General features: G+C 50.2%; 1 protein-coding gene across 2 annotated transcripts; it reads left to right on the top strand.

Annotated features, from left to right (window-relative positions):
• The first annotated feature begins 153 nt into the window (after positions 1 to 153).
• On the top strand, positions 154 to 16,725 carry Tbx21 (T-box transcription factor 21). 2 transcript variants are annotated; one of them, NM_001107043.1, is given in 6 exon segments: positions 154 to 785; positions 12,664 to 12,818; positions 13,162 to 13,283; positions 14,911 to 15,066; positions 15,165 to 15,226; positions 15,421 to 16,722. In NM_001107043.1, coding segments are annotated over 6 exon segments (1,587 nt in total). In that variant the 5' UTR covers positions 154 to 297; the 3' UTR covers positions 16,025 to 16,722.
• Positions 16,726 to 16,975: the final 250 nt, after the last annotated feature.

Genomic DNA, 16,975 nt, shown 5'->3' with positions numbered 1-16,975 from the left:
ACGCTGAATTAGCCACGAGGGGGCGGGGCGGGGCGGGGCCAAGGTGGCGGGGTGAGGGGACCCAAGGAGCTTCATAAAGCCGCAGCAAAGGCCGCCGCGCAGCTAGTGACAGCGACCTGCTGCCAAGAAAGCCCAGGAGCAGCTGCGCGCCTATCCAACGCGCGCTCAGGAGCTAGGCGTCCCGGCTCCGGCTCGGGTGGAGTTCCACTGGTCCCCGGACCCCGCCCCCCGTCGCCCTAGCCCCAAAGACCCTCGGGTCTCTTCGACGGCTGCGGGAAGGCGCCCAGCCCGCCTCGAATGGGCATCGTGGAGCCGGGCTGCGGAGACATGCTGACCGGCACCGAGCCGATACCGAGTGACGAGGGCCGGGGGACCGGAGCGGACCAGCAGCATCGCTTCTTTTATCCGGAGTCGGGCGCACAGGACCCGACCGATCGCCGGGCAGTTAGCAGCCTGGGGTCGTCCTATTCTGGGAGCGCCTTGGTGCCTGCCCCGCCCGGTCGCTTCCTCGGAGCCTACGCCTACCCGCCCCGGGCCCAGGCGACTGGCTTCCCCGGGCCTGGCGAGTCCTTCCCGCCGCCCGCGGGTGCGGAGGGCTACCCGCCGGTGGATGGCTACGCTGCCCCGGACCCGCGCGCCGGGCTCTATCCAGGGCCCCGCGAGGACTACGCATTGCCCGCGGGGTTGGAGGTGTCGGGGAAGCTGAGAGTCGCGCTCAGCAACCACCTGTTGTGGTCCAAGTTCAACCAGCACCAGACAGAGATGATCATCACTAAGCAAGGACGGTGAGTGTGGTGCGCGCCGAGCGCGGCGAGCTCGCAGGGCGGAGCCGGCGGGAGTCTCCGTGGCCCGCCCGAATAAGGACTTTCCTCTTTTTTTTTTTAAATCAAAATATGAAGCTGCAGGTTGCTGAGTCTTCGTAGTCCGAGCTTCAGTTTTAGGAGGGGAGGAGTGGGGGTGGGGAGCAGAGTTACGGGGAGGGCACCTCAAGCTCCGGAGAGCCGCGGGTGCTGAGAGTATCATCACACCAACCGTCAGAGGGCTCAAAAAGGACAGAGATGATGCTGTGGGCGCAAAAGTTACTTTGGTGCAGAGGAAAGGATGACTCTCGCTTCGCCGAGAGTTGCCCGGGGCGCGGGGCGGGGTGTGTGTGTGTGTGTGTGTGTGTAGACTTGCTCCTTGCCACAGTCTGCGATCGCAGTGGACAGCGGGGAGCATGTGTTATGGATCTGACAGGAGCTGGCCGCTTCTCAGTCCTTACGTATGGGAAATTGAAGTGTTGGGGGCAGAATACTTTTGAGATATCAGTGTGCCTGTTCTTTTGCTACGGCTGTGCTTAGGGTAGCTTTGGTGTATGGGGGAGGGGGGAGCAGACTGGGATTTGGTGACACGGAGAAGCGGTCGCCAAGTTTCTTTTCCGGTCTTACTTTGAGATCATATGTCTGGAGAGAGAGAGAGAGAGAGAGAGAGAGAGAGAGAGAGAGAGAGAGAGAGAGAGAGAGGAGTGTGTGTGTGTGTGTGTGTGTGTGTGTGTGTGTGTGTGTGTGTGTGTTGTGTAGAGCGGTGGGAAACAGCAAAACTTATGAAGGCACAAATGCCCAAGTCCTGAACATGCCAAGTTCAAGACCAGTCGCGGCTGTGTGTCCAGTCTTGAAGCTGTGCCCTTTGAAGCTAGTCCCTAAAATTTGCCCACTTCCTCACCCAGATACTCACCAGTCCAACCTAGGAGAAAATAGAGGGGGGTCCCCTGAGGCTGTTGAATTAGTCGTATGGTTTGTGGCTCAGCCTGCTGCTTCCGACAGAGTCTCTTTGCTGAAGAAAGAAAGAGAAACCTGCAGTTTGTGAGGGTCATTTAGTGTGCAACACCCGAGTGGACCCTCTTGTGTCTTATGGGAAGAAGCAGCTACCTTTCTCAGTGGGGGCTAGCCAGGACTTTGCCATTAGTGAGTTAGGATGTGGGGTGTCAGGATGGAGACTCAAGAGGTAATTGAGAGATTGCAAGGGTGGGGTTCGTGGGAGGGGGCACAGAAACCCTTGCTGGGTCCCAGGAGGCATTAGACTATAGTCCCTCCAGATGACACTGGGGTATCATGGAGGGTGCAGAGCAGATAGCTGCTAGCTACGGCTTGCCTCAAGCCTACTGAGTGGTTCTTCACAGGAATGAGATGAGGCTGAGCCATACCATTGGTTTTGGCTCACTCTTTATCTCCAAAGACTTCTGAGCATTCTCCTCTGCTCCCCCAACCCTTCTCTGAGTGTCTCTGGCACCGGCCAGGTTTCTGATCCTAGAGTATGGCTGAACTGGAAGGATCTAGAAGTTCCTGTCTCTCACTGCATAGAGAGAGAAACAGACCCGGAGACAGTAAGGGACTCTTCTGAGGTTTCCACAGCTGGGACCAGGCACCTGTCTGCTCCTCTTTCTCCAGGCTCCACAGCCACCTACACTGTCTGGAAACCCTGCGTGGTGGACCCATGTGCTTTCGCTTCCATTACTCCATGGTGAGCCAGGCAGGCCTGGCCTTCTCCTCCCTCATTTTATACCACAAACACTGAGGTGCTGGGATAGCCGGTGGCTTAGGCTCTGTCCTAAAGCAGACTAGGTGGGGCCTCTAACTGTGGGGCTTCCTAGTGTGTTAGCAACAGGAGGCCCTCTCATCCTGGGGCCTGGCCAGACTTCTCAATGTCTTGCAGGCCTCAGCTCCTCCCTCCAGTCAGAGAGAATATCAGCTACAACCTCAGCCATGGCTGAGCCGGGCTGGGGCCTGTCTGTCTGAGGGCTGCTAGGGGAGGCATTCAGAGGGACACACTCTACCTATATCTGACTCTGTGGCCTCCTCTCCTGTGTGTTCCTGCTGGATGTTTTCCTGTGACCACTTTTGTTCTCTCCCCTTTGCACCCCTGCCTTCTTCCCATTTCTCTCTTTTGGCTTTAGTGCTGCAGCTGGGGACTAGTGTATGCTAGACTTCTTTTTTCTTTTTTCTTTTTTTTTTTTTCTGGAGCTGGGGACCGAACCCAGGGCCTTGTGCTTGCTAGGCAAGCGCTCTACCACTGAGCTAAATCCCCAACCCCGTATGCTAGACTTTTAATATTTTTTTTTTAAAACCAGCTGCGGTAATGCACCCCTGTGACGCCCATAATTGGAAACTAGCCTGTGCTACATAGTAAGTCGTCATCCCCAGAACCGCTGCCCTTTCTTTCTCTTTGCTATATAGCAAAGGCTTCCTTTGAACTCCAGATCTTCCTACCTCTGCCTCCCCCGTGCTACTATTGTAACTATCTCAGCACACACAGGCACTCTGCTGCTGACGCACCCTTAACCGACTTTTTTTTTTTTTTTTTTGGTCCTATTCTTTTTTTTCGGAGCTGGGGACCGAATCCAGGGCCTTGTGCTTGCTAGGCAAGCGCTCTACCACTGAGCCAAATCCCCAACCTCCTTAACCGACTTTTTATTATGACAAATCCCACTAAATAAAAATAAAAGGCCAGGCATGGTGGCACATTCAATCCCAGCTCTCGAGGCAGAGGCAGGCAGAACTCGGTGAGTTCAAGGCCAGCCTGGTCTACAAAGTGAGTTCCAGGACATCCAGGGCTACACTGAGAAACTCTGTCTTGAAAAACATCAAACAAACAAACAAACAAAAAAGCCCCAAAAACCAAAAATAAATAAATATATAAAGATATAAAAATATATCGGCTTCAAAACTGTTCAGTATTGATCTGGTCTTTTTTGTTGGGAGTTATTTTGTTTGGTTTTTGTTTTCTTTTTGAGTCAGGGCCTCACCATACAGCCTCAGCTGGCCTGGAACTCACTATGTAGATGGGCCTGACCTCAGGTTTATAGAGATTTGTTTGCTGTTGGCTCCTGAGTGATGCCATTAAGGGCGTTTGCCACATTGTGGGTATGTCAAGATAGGATCTTGCCGTGCCATCAGAACTGGCCTGCAATTGGCGATCTTCCTGCTTTGAATCTTTGTGTTTCTCTGAAAATGAATTTTGGTTGTTTGGTTTGGTTGAGAGAGGATCTTTATTCATGTATCCCAGGCTAGCCTGGAATTCTCAACCCACCTGCTTCACCCTCGGAATGCTGGGATTACAAGTGTGCACTGTAACCATGCTTGGCTTAAAAGGGGAACTTAAAAAAGTATGGGGCTGGGGATTTAGCTCAGTGGTAGAGCGCTTACCTAGGAAGCGCAAGGCCCTGGGTTCGGTCCCCAGCTCCGAAAAAAAATAACAAAAAAAAAAAAAAAAAAGTAATGGGCTGGCAGGATGGCTCAGTGGGTAAATGCGCTTGCTGCCACACCTGACAACCTGGGTTTGATTGACCTGTGGGTTTGATTGCCAGGGCCCAAATGGTTGAAGGAGAGAACCGACTCCAATAGATTGTTCTCTGAACTCCAAACATACACTGGACATGTGTGTATGGCCTCCAGCATCTGGTGGGGAAAAATTAAAAGCCAGAAAACAACAGCAACAACCAAACAACCAAAAAAAAAAAAAAATCAATCAGGGTTGGAGAGATGGCTCAGTCAATGAAATTCTTGCTTTGCCAACATGAGAACCTGGGACATTTAGGAGGCAGAGGCAGACGGGCAGATCTCTGTGAGTTCGAGGCCAGGTCTACAGAGTGAGTTCCAGGACAGCCAGGGCTACACAGAGAAATGTCTCAAAAAACAAACCACAAAAACAAAAAACAAAAAAAAAGCAAAAGAAAATTAGCCAATGAGACAGAAGTGGTGGTGTTTTTAATCCCTGGCCAGCCAGCTTAGGATAATCAGAGACCTGTAGGCTGATGAAAGCCCTTTCTTTGTGTTGAGACAGACAGACAGACAGTGCATGAGAAATGAGAAATGATATCTCAGGTTGTCCTCTGGCTTTTACATTGACATGGACATACATGCATACATGCAAGTGCATACACGCACACACGTGAAAGAGAAATTCCTAAATGCCTTCTGAGTGTTTTATAAGAGTATGCTAGCATGGTGTGTGTGTGTGTGTGTGTGTGTGTGTGTGTGTGTGTGTGTGTGTGTAGGGGCAATCCTCACATTTTGGATCCTAAGACACACTGCATGACATTGGGTCCCTGTGGGATGGAGCAGTGACTCCCCATCATTCCCTTTGATGCCTCTCTTCAGATCAGATCCCACGGTCCCATCCTGGAAAGAAGACAGGGCGTACCACCGTCAATTCAGTCCCACGAAACCAGGTGGTCTCTGTCTCTTCTCAGTTTGAGCTCCAGTGATCTGGGAGGTCTTGGGGTGTTTCCTTTTGCTGTAGAGTTTTGGGCTCCTTTCAGTCCTCCTGCTTTGACAAACTGGCCTGTCCCTCTGTGGGTTTCAGTGACCTGTAAGTCACTACCACATCACCCACGGCCTTCTTTCTTTCTGAAAAATTCTTCCATCCCAGATCTAGCCACAGCCCCTCAGCCGTTGTTCCTGGGCTGACTCAGTCTGTCCCTGGTCCCTCCTCTCCCACCCACCCTGGGCTCACCCACTAGTAGGGATCAGTGGTAGTGAGGCTTTTGGTTTTGAGTGACGAGCAGGGTGGAGGATGCCTGCTGACGGTGGTTCAAGTGGGGCTCAGAGAGGGAAATTGAGAATAAGAAGAGTCTGAGGTGAGTCAGGGTGTTTCCTTCTAATCCTGACAGACCAAGTTCGGATCCCTCCACAAGCCCCTGTGGAGTAGGTTACCCCGACACACAGACATACACACACGTACAAAGTAAAAATAATAAAATGTAATGTTTGTCTTTTTCATTGGTCCTCACACCCCCTTGAGGGGGACAGGGATTTGGAGACAGGGTTTCTCTGAGTAGCCCTGGAACTCTCTCTGTAGACCAGGCTGGCCTTGAACTCAGACATCTGCCTGCCTCTGCCTCGAGAGTCCTGGGATTAAAGGTGTGCCCCACAACCTTTCTATTAAATATAATACTTTCTTTTTCTTTCTTTTTTTTTTTTTTTTCGGAGCTGGGGACTGAACCCAGGGCCTTGTGCTTGCTAGGCAAGTGCTCTACCACTGAGCTAAATCCCCAACCCTTTTAAATATAATACTTTAAAAACAAACAAACAAACAAACAAACAAACAAACACTCGACCCGGGACACTCGACACAGGACCCGGGAGTGCTGTATGCAGGCCGAGGCAGTGGTGTAGACGGAAGACTTTCTCAGTAAGAAAGAGAGGCCGTCCCTGTGGGTGTGTGGGTGGGTACTAATTGCTGGTAATCCCCACTTTTCTGGCTGTGATTGGTTGATTATTATAATTAAGATAACTCTGGGGAGAGCAGTTGTTAAGTAGCTCGGTTTGCAGATGCCTTTGGTTATGTGACGTCTGGGTGGCGAAGGCCGTTCCCGCTTCATGTGAGGTAGTGCCACGGCGCTTTGTGTCCTTTCTCCATCTTCCCAACTCTCACACTTTTTAATTGACTTTTTTTACTTATTATTTTGTTTTCAAATGTTTTTATGAGTATATGTGTGTCGGTGTATTATGTATATGCTATGTGTACTCCTATGGAGGAGTCTATAGAGGTTGGCGGTCGGAGCTCATGGAACTGGAATTCTATAGGTGGTTAGGAGCCTATATAGGAGTCGAGCATGGGTCCTTGTAAGAGCAGAAAGCACCTCTAACCACTGAGCCATCTTTCCAGCCTGGAGCTTCCTGTGTCCAGGTCACCCTTGAACATGCAGCACATTTTTTGCCTCAGGCTCCTAAGTGCAGGGATTATTAGCATAAGGCACTGTGTCCCGCTAATCTTCCAGACTTCTAAATTTAGACTTACTTTATTTGTAAATCTAATCATCTTGTTTGTTTTGTAATTATCAAATTGAATGTTTAATAATTAATCGTCTAAGGCATGAATGTTTTGCTCAGATGTGCGTATGTCTGTGCACTACATGTATGTCGGGTACTCCCAGAGGTCAGAAGACGATGTTAAAGCCGGAGTTATAGAGTTGTGAACCCCGATGAGGGCTCTGGGTATTGAACCCACGTCCTCTGCTAGAACAAGTGCTTTAAAATATATATATTCCCCTGGAATAGGAGTTACAGACCGAGTTGTGAGCTGCCATGTAGGTGCTGGGATTAGAACTTAGATCCTCTGGAAGAGCAGCCAGTGCTCTTAACCCTGAGCCTTCTCTCCAGGCCCTAAGCACGCACTCTTATACTGAGTTTCCATCCTAGCTTAACTTTTCAGATCTTTACAAAACACTTGTTTCAAGAGGCCTCTCTGTCCTCATCCCACGGACCCATGGCTTAGGGATCTCAAAATCACTTGAAAATGGCGACAGAGAGAAGCCCAGCTGTTCTTCACCTGCTCTGGAGAAGACACAGCCAGTCAACCCTGTAGAAAGCTGGTTGATGTCTCAAGCTAGTCACTGTTTTGTTTCTGGAGACAGGTCTCACCGTGTAGCCTTGTCTGGCCTGGAACTCACTGTGTTCCCAGCTATGTCCCACAGACCTATGAAAATCATCCCCAGGCGGGTAAGCCCTGGGGCAGCAGAGAGCTATGGGATCTTGACTCTGTCCCCTGAAGGGCGGGGTGGGAAGTAGTTTTAAGGAGGTCAGAGTGGTACAGATTCATCTCCGCCACTGGCTTCTTCCCAGCAAAGCGACACGTACGTCAGGGAGTTTATTTGGGGATTCTAGCTGCTGGTTATTTGTGTGTGTGTGTGTGTGTGTGTGTGTGTGTGTGTGTGTGTGTGTATACATGTACATGTACAGGTGTGCACATTTGTGTGTGTGAAGGCCGTTGGTTAACCTAGCAAGTCATTCCTCTGGAATCCTGTCCCTCTTCCTCTCTCTCTCTTGAAACAGAATCTCTGTATGTAACCCTGGATGTCCTGGAACTCCAGGCTGGCCTCGAACTCACAGTGATCAGCCTCTGCCTCCCAAGTTCTGGGATTAAAGGCATGCTTAGCCTCTATGCTTCTCTTTTTCGAGACAGGGTTTCCCATTAGCCTAGAGTCTACCAAGTAGGCTAGGCTGGCAGGGAAACCACAAGAATATAAATGTCTCTGTCTCCCTGGTTCTGAGATTCTAAGTATGTGCTACCACATCAGGCTTCCTCTTCCTCCTCCTCCTCAGTGTGGGCACTGGGTGTTCCAGTCTTCACGATTGTGCAACATCTCATCATCTTTTAAAGCGAAAGTAAGACCCTCTCTCCTTTGCCTTTCACTCACAATCTCCTGTCACCCACTATCAGGACAAGAGTGGGACAGACAGACAGAAACCATCGCGTGGAGATGCTCATCAGTCTATCCATAAGCGTCAGTGTCTTCAGGTGTAAAGTTTCCAGACATTTTATATCTCCAAGGACTGGCTTGATGAACTGGCGAGTGCCTAGGAGAGGACGGATAAGCTCGGTGTGAGGCTGAGGATCCGGCTTAGTCACAGGGCTCTGGCCTAGCCTGCACAAGGCCCTGGATTCTACACTTAGTACCACCCAAAAAGGCAGTGCTAGTCTGTTCCTTTAGAATAGAAACTATGAATGAGACCTGGTCACTAGGTAAGAAAGTATATATGGTCTTTGTTTTGATTTTGTTTTGTTTTGTTTTGTTTTGTTTTGTTTTGGTTCTTTTTTTCGGAGCTGGGGACCGAACCCAGGGCCTTGCGCTTCCTAGGCAAGCGCTCTACCACTGAGCTAAATCCCCAGCCCCTTGTTTTGTTTTTTAATGTGTATGGATGTTATATCTTCATGCGTGCATGCATGTGCACCACACGAGTGCCTAATGTCTGCTGAGGCCAACACAGAGTGCTGGATCCCCTAGAACTGGTCTTACAGGAAGCTGGGGACCATCATGTGGGTGTGGAGAATCAAACCCAGATTGTCTGGAAAAGCAGAGCCATCTCTCCAGCCACCTTACCCTGTTCCGGACTCTCCCTGTTCCGTAGCCCTAGCTATCCTAGAACTCCATACGCAGTCCAGGCTAGCCTCAGGCTCACAGAGACCCGCTTGCCTTTTTCTTCTGAGGGCTGGGATCAAAGACAAAAGCCAAGCCATGCATGGCAGGTGGGTCTCTGTGGGTCTGAGGCCAGTCTGGCCTACATGGCAAGTTCTAGGATAGCCAGAACTACGTATGAAACCCTATTTCAAATTAATAAAATGAGGCCAGACAATGGTAGAACACACCTTTGATCCCAGCATTTGGGAGGCAGAGACACATGGATCTCTAAGTTTGAGGCCAGCCCGGTCTACGTAACAAGTTCCAGGACAGCCAGGGTTACAAAGAGAAACCTTCTCTTGAAAAACGTACAGGGCTGGAGAAATGTCTCATGGTTAAGAGTACTGGCTGGCTGCCCTTCCAAGGGGTCCCGAGTTCAATTTCCAGCAACCAGATGGTGGTTCATGACCATCTGTAAATAGATCTGATTCCCTCTTCTGGCACACAGGTGTACATGTAGTAGAGCAGTCATACATGAAATAAAATAAGATAAAAACAAGTCTAAAACTGTTTTTAAAAAATGACGACGATGACGATGATGATGACGAGGACGACATGTGCCACCACACCCAGCTCCCTATTTTTCAAATCTATTTTTATCTACATGTATGTGTGCTCTTGTGAGTTTATGTGCACCGCCTGCATGAAGGTTCCTGTGTAGGCCAGGGCCTGTTGAATCCCCTGGAACTGGATTTACAAACAGCTCTTGAGCCGCCGGGCGTGGCTCTGGGAACCAAACCCTGATCCTCCAGAAGAGCAATAAGTGCTTCAGCTTCAGAAACTGCGATCTGAGTGGCTAACAATGAGCTGGGGAGAGAAATGGGTTGGAAATATTCTCCCCGCTGCCGGTTCCCAATACTTGGTTCTTGGGCTGGGAATGTAGCTTAGTTGGGAGAATTCTTGTCAGGTGGATCCCTAACAGTACTCAAACTAGGTATAGTGATGTGCCCCTGTAATCCTAGCACTTTGGAAACTGAGGCAGGAAAACCATACACTGTGAGTTCGAGGCTCCTCTAGGTTTCTTTTTCTTCTTTCTTTGTTTCTTCTTCTTCTTCTTCTTCTTCTTCTTCTTCTTCTTCTTCTTCTTCTTCTTCTTCTTCTTCAATATTTATTTATTTATTTTATTTATTTATTATATATAAGTACACTGTCGCTATCTTCAGACACACCAGAAGAAGAGGGCATCAGATCTCATTACTGATGGTCAGGAGCCACCACGTGGTTGCTGGAAATTGAACTCAGGACCTCTGGAAGAGCAGTCAGTGCTCTTTTTTTGTTTTGTTTTGTTTTTTTTTTTGTTTTGTTTTGTTTTCCAGAGCTGGGGACTGAACCCAGGGCCTTGTGATTGCTAGGCAAGTGCTCTACCACTGAGCTAAATCCCCAACCCCCAGTCAGTGCTCTTAACCGCTGAGCCATCTCCCCAGTCCCTAGGTGTTTTGATTATGAGACCAATGCTTTCCTATCCTACATGGCCCCCTGAAAGGTGGGACCGAAAGGGATGTCCAGTGAGTGTTTGGCTCTGCTGTTCTGACAACACCGCTGCCTCCACAGGGTCATGAAGGCAAAGCTCATTAATTAGAATTGGCGGGGTTGGGGATTTAGCTCAGTGGTAGAGCACTTGCCTAGCAAGTGCAAGGCCCTGGGTTCGGTCCTCAGCTCTGGAAAAAAAAAAAAAAGACAAAATAGAATTGGTGATGGCTGAGGCTGGCCATGGTGGTTGTGACAATGAAGGCTGCAGGTAGAGTGGATGAAAGAGATGGTGACAGAATGGCTGTGATGGCGGTAGTAGTATTGGTGATAATGAAAGTAGCGACTGTTGTGATGGCAGGTGTGAGTCAGTGGCTGTGACTATGATGGAGATGGTGGGTGTGGCGGTTGGAGTGCTGGAGGCTATGGTAGAGGTGTAGCCGGAGTGATGGTCGGGGCGGCGGCTCTGACGGAGGTAGGAGACATGGTAAAATTGGTGGAAATCTTATGTTAAGAAGATTGTAGAGATGGTAACGGCAGATGTGGTAGAGGCAGTGCGGCTGGCGGAAGTGGTGTCTGTGGAGACGGTGGATGTGGTGGCTGTTCTGGTGGGGATGGTGGTGGTGGCGGCTGGAGAGACAGTGGCTGTAATCATGGAGTGGTAATGGTAACGGCGATGATTGTGGAAGTGACAGTGACGGCCCTGGAGACTGTACTGGTGAAGACAGTGTCGCCGTGATGGTGGAGATAGCGGTACAGTGATGGTGGTTGTGATAGAGAGGTGGTGGGTGAAGTGATCGTGATAATGGGGGCGGCGGGGGTGGAAGTGGTGGGGAGGCCATTTTTCGGCGCTTTTACTTTAGAACGAGGGCTGATCACACAGGATCCGACCACCAACTTCTGCTTTTCCTGGGACCCAAGACTAAGAATGATTAGAGCCTTTGGGGCACCCAGGGTGTTCAATGAGTTTCTGAAAGCCCAGATTGGGGCGGGTCATACTATAGGTGTCACTGACTCCCGTCAGTGGGACAGGGAGGGCCAGTCAGTGAATGCCACGGGGCAGGAGTGGGAGAGTCACAGTGGAGACGTGGGACTCAGGCACACCCACCTTCTGGGACTATCTTTAAGGGTTGCCTGGTGCCTTTGGCCCACGCAGGAAGCGCACTAATGTTAGAGACAGTGGTTTCCAGATAAATATCTAGTAACTGATCTTTTGAGAGGGAAGCGTTGTCGAGAGTCTACAGGCCGGGATGTGGCTCAGTGGTAGAGTGCCTGCCCATCCATCATACTGTAAGCCTTAGATTTAATGATCAGTACTAAAGAAGGGGGAGGCACTGATTTATGGTGTCTGCTGAAGCCCTGTAGCGGATTCTAACATGACAGGGTTGAGCACAGAGTTGGGGAGCAATGCACCGCAGCCATTGTCCATCCTTCAACTACCTCACGCAATGGACATAAATAACCTCAGGCTCAGGCCACAGCACCGCATGGTAAAATTCCGAAAAGAGACTCTTGGGTTGTGTGTACCCAGGCTTTCAGTAGGACGTATTTAATTTTTAGGCGTGGGCAATTTAATTTGGCTTTTGCTTTTTGTTTTTCAAGACAGGGTTTCTCTGTGCTGCCCTGGCTTGCCTTTATAGACCAGGCTGGCCTCAAACTCAGAGATTCTCCTGCCTCTGCTATCAGGTGCTAGGATTAAAGGTGTGTGCTACCTTTTAAAAAAGATGTATCATGGGCTGGCAAGATGACTGCTCTTCCAGAGGTCCTGAGTTCAAATCCCAGCAACCACATGGTGGTTCACAACCATCTGTAATGGATCCGATGCCCTCTTCTGGTGTGCATGAAGACAGCGACAGTGTACTCATACATACATAAAATAAATATACCTAAAAAAATGTATCATTAATAGTGTGTGTGTGTGCACGTGTGCATGCTCGTGTGCATGTGCACATGTGCATGTGGATGTCAGTGGAGGCCAGGGGCATTGGATCACCTTGGAGCTGGAGTTACAGACTGTTGTAGGCTACCTGAGGTGGGTGCTGAGAACTGAACTCAGTCCCCCTGGAAGAGCTCTATGTGCTCTTAACGCGAAACCATTTCTTTAGCCCTACGAATTAATTTTGTTACATCTCTATTTAATAACTGGCAAGCTAGTACCTTCTGGCACAATTGTCAGCCGGCTGCAGCTTGACACGATCACACTGGTGACTGCCACTGAGCTCTGGCTGATGGAGTCTAGACCTTCTCTGTCCCTCCAGGAGAATGTTCCCATTCCTGTCCTTCACTGTGGCCGGGCTGGAGCCCACGAGCCATTACAGGATGTTTGTGGATGTAGTCTTGGTGGACCAGCACCACTGGCGGTACCAGAGTGGCAAGTGGGTGCAGTGTGGGAAGGCCGAAGGCAGTATGCCAGGTACGACCCGCTTTGGGAGTGGTGGGCATGCTTTCTCTCCTAGACTGGGCGCCCCCTGGTGGATGACTCAAGCTCTTGCCCCTAACATGATGAGACCTACCGCCTATCCACCCACCTCACCCTTCCTTTGGTTTGCTACCTCTTCTCTAACGATTTAACTGAGCAACTGAGTGGGGAGGGGAAGGGGGACGAGACTCACTCTGCTCAATCCTCTGCCTCTTCTTCCCCTGTTCAGCCTGCCTGTCCCCTCCCCTGCATCTTCCTCACGGTCCTCTCAGAGCAGGCAAAATCCCATATCTCCAGAGTCTGTTCAGTACTTGACAACAAGGTTAACTGTCCACAGGGAACCGCTTATACGTCCACCCAGACTCCCCCAACACTGGAGCCCACTGGATGCGACAGGAAGTTTCATTTGGGAAACTAAAGCTTACCAACAACAAGGGGGCTTCCAACAATGTGACCCAGGTAGGACTGTCAACCCCACCTGTCCCTGCATTAGAGATTCCCACCCCCTTCCCCCTACACTTCCTAAAACCTATTTTGTCTGTTGGAGCCTCCTCCCCTCTCCTCCCCTCTCCTCCCCTCTCCTCCCCTCTCCTCTCCTCTCCTCCCCTCTCCTCTCCTCTCCTCCCCTCCCCTCTCCTCTCCTCCCCTCCCCTCTCCTCTCCTCTCCCCCTCTCTTCCCTACATAGCCAAGGGTAACCTTGAACTTCTGATCCTTGTGCCCTGAGTGCTGAGGGCACGGCATGCTCCACCATGCCTGATTCATGTGGTTCTAGGTATCGCACCAGACTAGACAAACAAGCTACTAATTGAGCCACTCTCTGTCCCAGCTCCTTTTCTTCCTCTCCAAACTATGGCTCTTTCCTACCCACCTTGTGAAGACAGTGAGCTGGGGGGATACAGGATCTCTGGCAGGGGTTACTTTCAGGACAGCCAGAACAGCCTGGGACTTCTTCACTAGGTCACGATCTGTCATCTTGATGGTCCCGATATCCCAGGGAATGGATGTTCAATGTAAAAGTGACTTCACATTGAATAACCATGGGTTTTGTTTTGGTTTGTTTTACACATTTACTACATCTATCCATATCTATCTATCTATCTATCTATCTATCTATCTATCTATCTATCTATCTATCCATCCATCCATCCATCCCTTCATTTATCATATCTCTCTATCTATCCATCCATCCCTTCATTTTTCATATCTATCTATCTATCTATCTATCTATCTATCTATCTATCTATCTATCATCCCTTCATTTATCCTATCTATCTATCTATCTATCTATCTATCTATCTATCTATCTATCTATCTATCCATCCATCCATCCCTTCATTTATCATATCTATCAATCTATCAATCTATCTATCTATCTATCTATCTATCTATCTATCTATCTATCTATCTATCCATCCATCTATCCATTCCTTCATTTATCATATCTATCTATCTATCCATCCATCCATCCATCCATCCACCCACCCACCCACCCACCCACCCACCCACCCACCTACCTACCTACCTACCTACTTAGTTATCTAGTTATCTACTTAGTTGTGGGGGAGTGAGTTGCTATGGTGTTTGTGGAGGTCAGATGGACAACTTCCACTCTTCTTCCACCCCATGGATCCCAAGGATCAAAGTCAGAGTGCCAGGCTTCTCAGCAAGTGCCTTTATCTGCCGAGCCATCTCCACAGTCCCCGTCCTGTTTTTTAAAACCTTGAGCTGGAGAGAGGATTCAGTTGGTAAAGCATTTGCCTTGGAAAGACAAGGACCTGAGTTTCCTCCCTGGAACCCAGGTTAAAACAGAAAAGAAAAGCCAGCTGCAGTGGCACCAGTCATTTAAACACTGATGGGGACGGGGACCGGGGACCCTGAGGGCTCACTGGCCAGCCACCTACTCGGTGAGTTCCAAGTAGGGATGCTTAAGAGAAGTTGCATGGAGGCAACATGGAGATGTACTCAAGCATCCTTTCTAGTCTAGTAGGGCTAGTAGTTACTGGTAGGTGAATGCATCCAGATATGAGGCCACTACAAGGTCGGGAGGACCTTCCGTGACCCGTTACCGCCTGGCTCCCTCTCCAGATGATCGTCCTGCAGTCCCTCCATAAGTACCAGCCGCGGCTCCACATCGTGGAGGTGAATGACGGTGAGCCAGAGGCGGCCTGCAGTGCTAACACTCACATCTTTACCTTCCAAGAGACCCAGTTCATTGCTGTGACTGCCTACCAGAATGCAGAGGTGAGGGCTGGGCGCCGGGAGCCTGGGGACAGACTTCTTGCAGGGAGGGGTGGAATTCCTGAGCCCTCGACTGGGGGGACTCTATTTTCCCACTCTAGATCACTCAGCTGAAAATCGACAACAACCCCTTTGCCAAAGGATTCCGGGAGAACTTTGAGTCGTAAGTGTTCTGGATCCAAATCCCCTTTGGTCTTTCTCACATGGGTCTGTATTTCAGTGTTCAACATGTCCTGTCTTTGCCTTGTGGGTCTGGGGGACAGGCATGCCAGGGAGAGAGAAATGGGGCAGGGAGGGGAGAGACACACTTGTGACTTGGTTTCTTATTCACTGTTTTTATTTCATTTTATTTTTTAGCATGTATACATCGGTTGATACGAGTGTTCCCTCGCCACCTGGACCCAACTGTCAACTGCTTGGGGGAGACCCCTACTCACCTCTTCTGTCGAACCAGTATCCTGTCTCCAGCCGTTTCTACCCTGACCTTCCAGGCCAGCCCAAAGATATGGTCTCACAGTCTTACTGGCTGGGAACACCTCGGGAACCCAGTTATGAAACAGAGTTCCGAGCAGTGAGCGTGAAGCCCACATTCCTACCCTCTGCTCCTGGGACCACTGTGCCCTACTACCGGGGCCCAGATGTCCTGGCTCCTGGAGCTGGTTGGCCCATGGCGCCTCAGTATCCTCCTAAGATGAGCCCAGCTGGCTGGTTCCGAACCATGCGAACTCTGCCCATGGACCCGGGCCTGGGATCCTCAGAGGAACAGGGTTCCCCTTCGCTGTGGACTGAGGTCACCTCCCTCCAGCCCGAGCCCAGCGACTCAGGACTAGGCGAGGGAGACACTAAGAGGAGGAGAATATCCCCCTATCCTTCCAGTGGCGACAGCTCCTCTCCCGCTGGGGCCCCCTCTCCTTTTGATAAGGAAACCGAAGGCCAGTTTTATAACTATTTTCCCAACTGAGGAAACGCTGCGGAATTGGAAGGTGCCCGACTAACTTAGAAAACAGACACGGGGCGGAGAGCCCCGAGCTCTCGCTGTCCCTTCCCTGTACAGAGATTAGTTGGGGAAGAAGAGGGGCAAGGAGGATTCTGGGGTTCACTTGTTTCCTGGCCCACAAGGGAATATGACAGAAGTGTCCCCTGCCCCTTCCTCTGCCCGAACTACAGTCACGTACCAGGTGCTGCTTCTGACCGATGGTTCCGTGGAGAGTGGAGAACGGACTCCAGAAAGTTTAGGACCCAGAGGGACTTCCGGAGAGGTGGAGGGGTCAGCCGGGAGTCCAGGACTGGAGAGCTGCTCTCTTCCCCAGCCCAGTAACATTCAACTGTTGGTCTAACACCTGTGTTAATCTCTGATCTGAAAAATAAAGACACATGCATTTTTATAATGGAGAGACGGACAGACAGACAGGGAGAAGACTCAGGTGACGGCGGGTGGACTGGGTCACCTGCGAGTAGACAAGAGAGTGGGTGCAGAGGAAGGGTTTGAGGGGCGCGCATCTCACCAGGTGAGGTCACTTTGAACTGGTGTGCACGCAACTGCTTGTTTCTTTTTTTTTTATTTCTTCGGGAGGGGAGGCTATTTATTGTTGAGAGAGTGGTGTCTGGATGTATTTCTTCTGTTTTGCATCACTTTCTGAAAATAAACGTGGAACTGATAAATGTGTCCTGCTTCCATGGCCGGTTTGGCGGGACCGGGGTGGGGGTGTGTGTGGATCAAGGTTTGCTGATCTAGCAAAGTTGTTTTGTGGGCTCTTGATTTTGGGGGTGACTGTTAGGAATCTAAAGTGGCCCCACTTAGGGATAAACTCAGAGTTTGTCTTGTCCTCGGCACTCCAACGGATGGTTCCTGTTGTCACATGTGACCAAAGGTGTATTGTGACCAAAGAGCCACTCAGCCTGTGTCGCCTGC

This window comes from Rattus norvegicus, chromosome 10, assembly GCF_021556685.1.
Source record: "Rattus norvegicus strain SHRSP/BbbUtx chromosome 10, alternate assembly SHRSP_T2T, whole genome shotgun sequence".
NCBI classification, from domain to species: domain Eukaryota; kingdom Metazoa; phylum Chordata; class Mammalia; order Rodentia; family Muridae; genus Rattus; species Rattus norvegicus.
This window is presented reverse-complemented; position numbering and strand designations above follow the sequence as displayed.

What these genes read in the sequence shown, in the direction of transcription:
- Tbx21 (XM_087572170.1), top strand. Translation starts at nt 14,911, where the DNA reads ATGATCGTCCTGCAGTCCCTCCATAAGTACCAGCCGCGGCTCCACATC. An exon ending in CTGCCTACCAGAATGCAGAG is followed by an intron (nt 15,067 to 15,164) that starts GTGAGGGCTGGG and finishes TTCCCACTCTAG; the next exon opens with ATCACTCAGCTGAAAATCGA. An exon ending in TTCCGGGAGAACTTTGAGTC is followed by an intron (nt 15,227 to 15,420) that starts GTAAGTGTTCTG and finishes TTTATTTTTTAG; the next exon opens with CATGTATACATCGGTTGATA.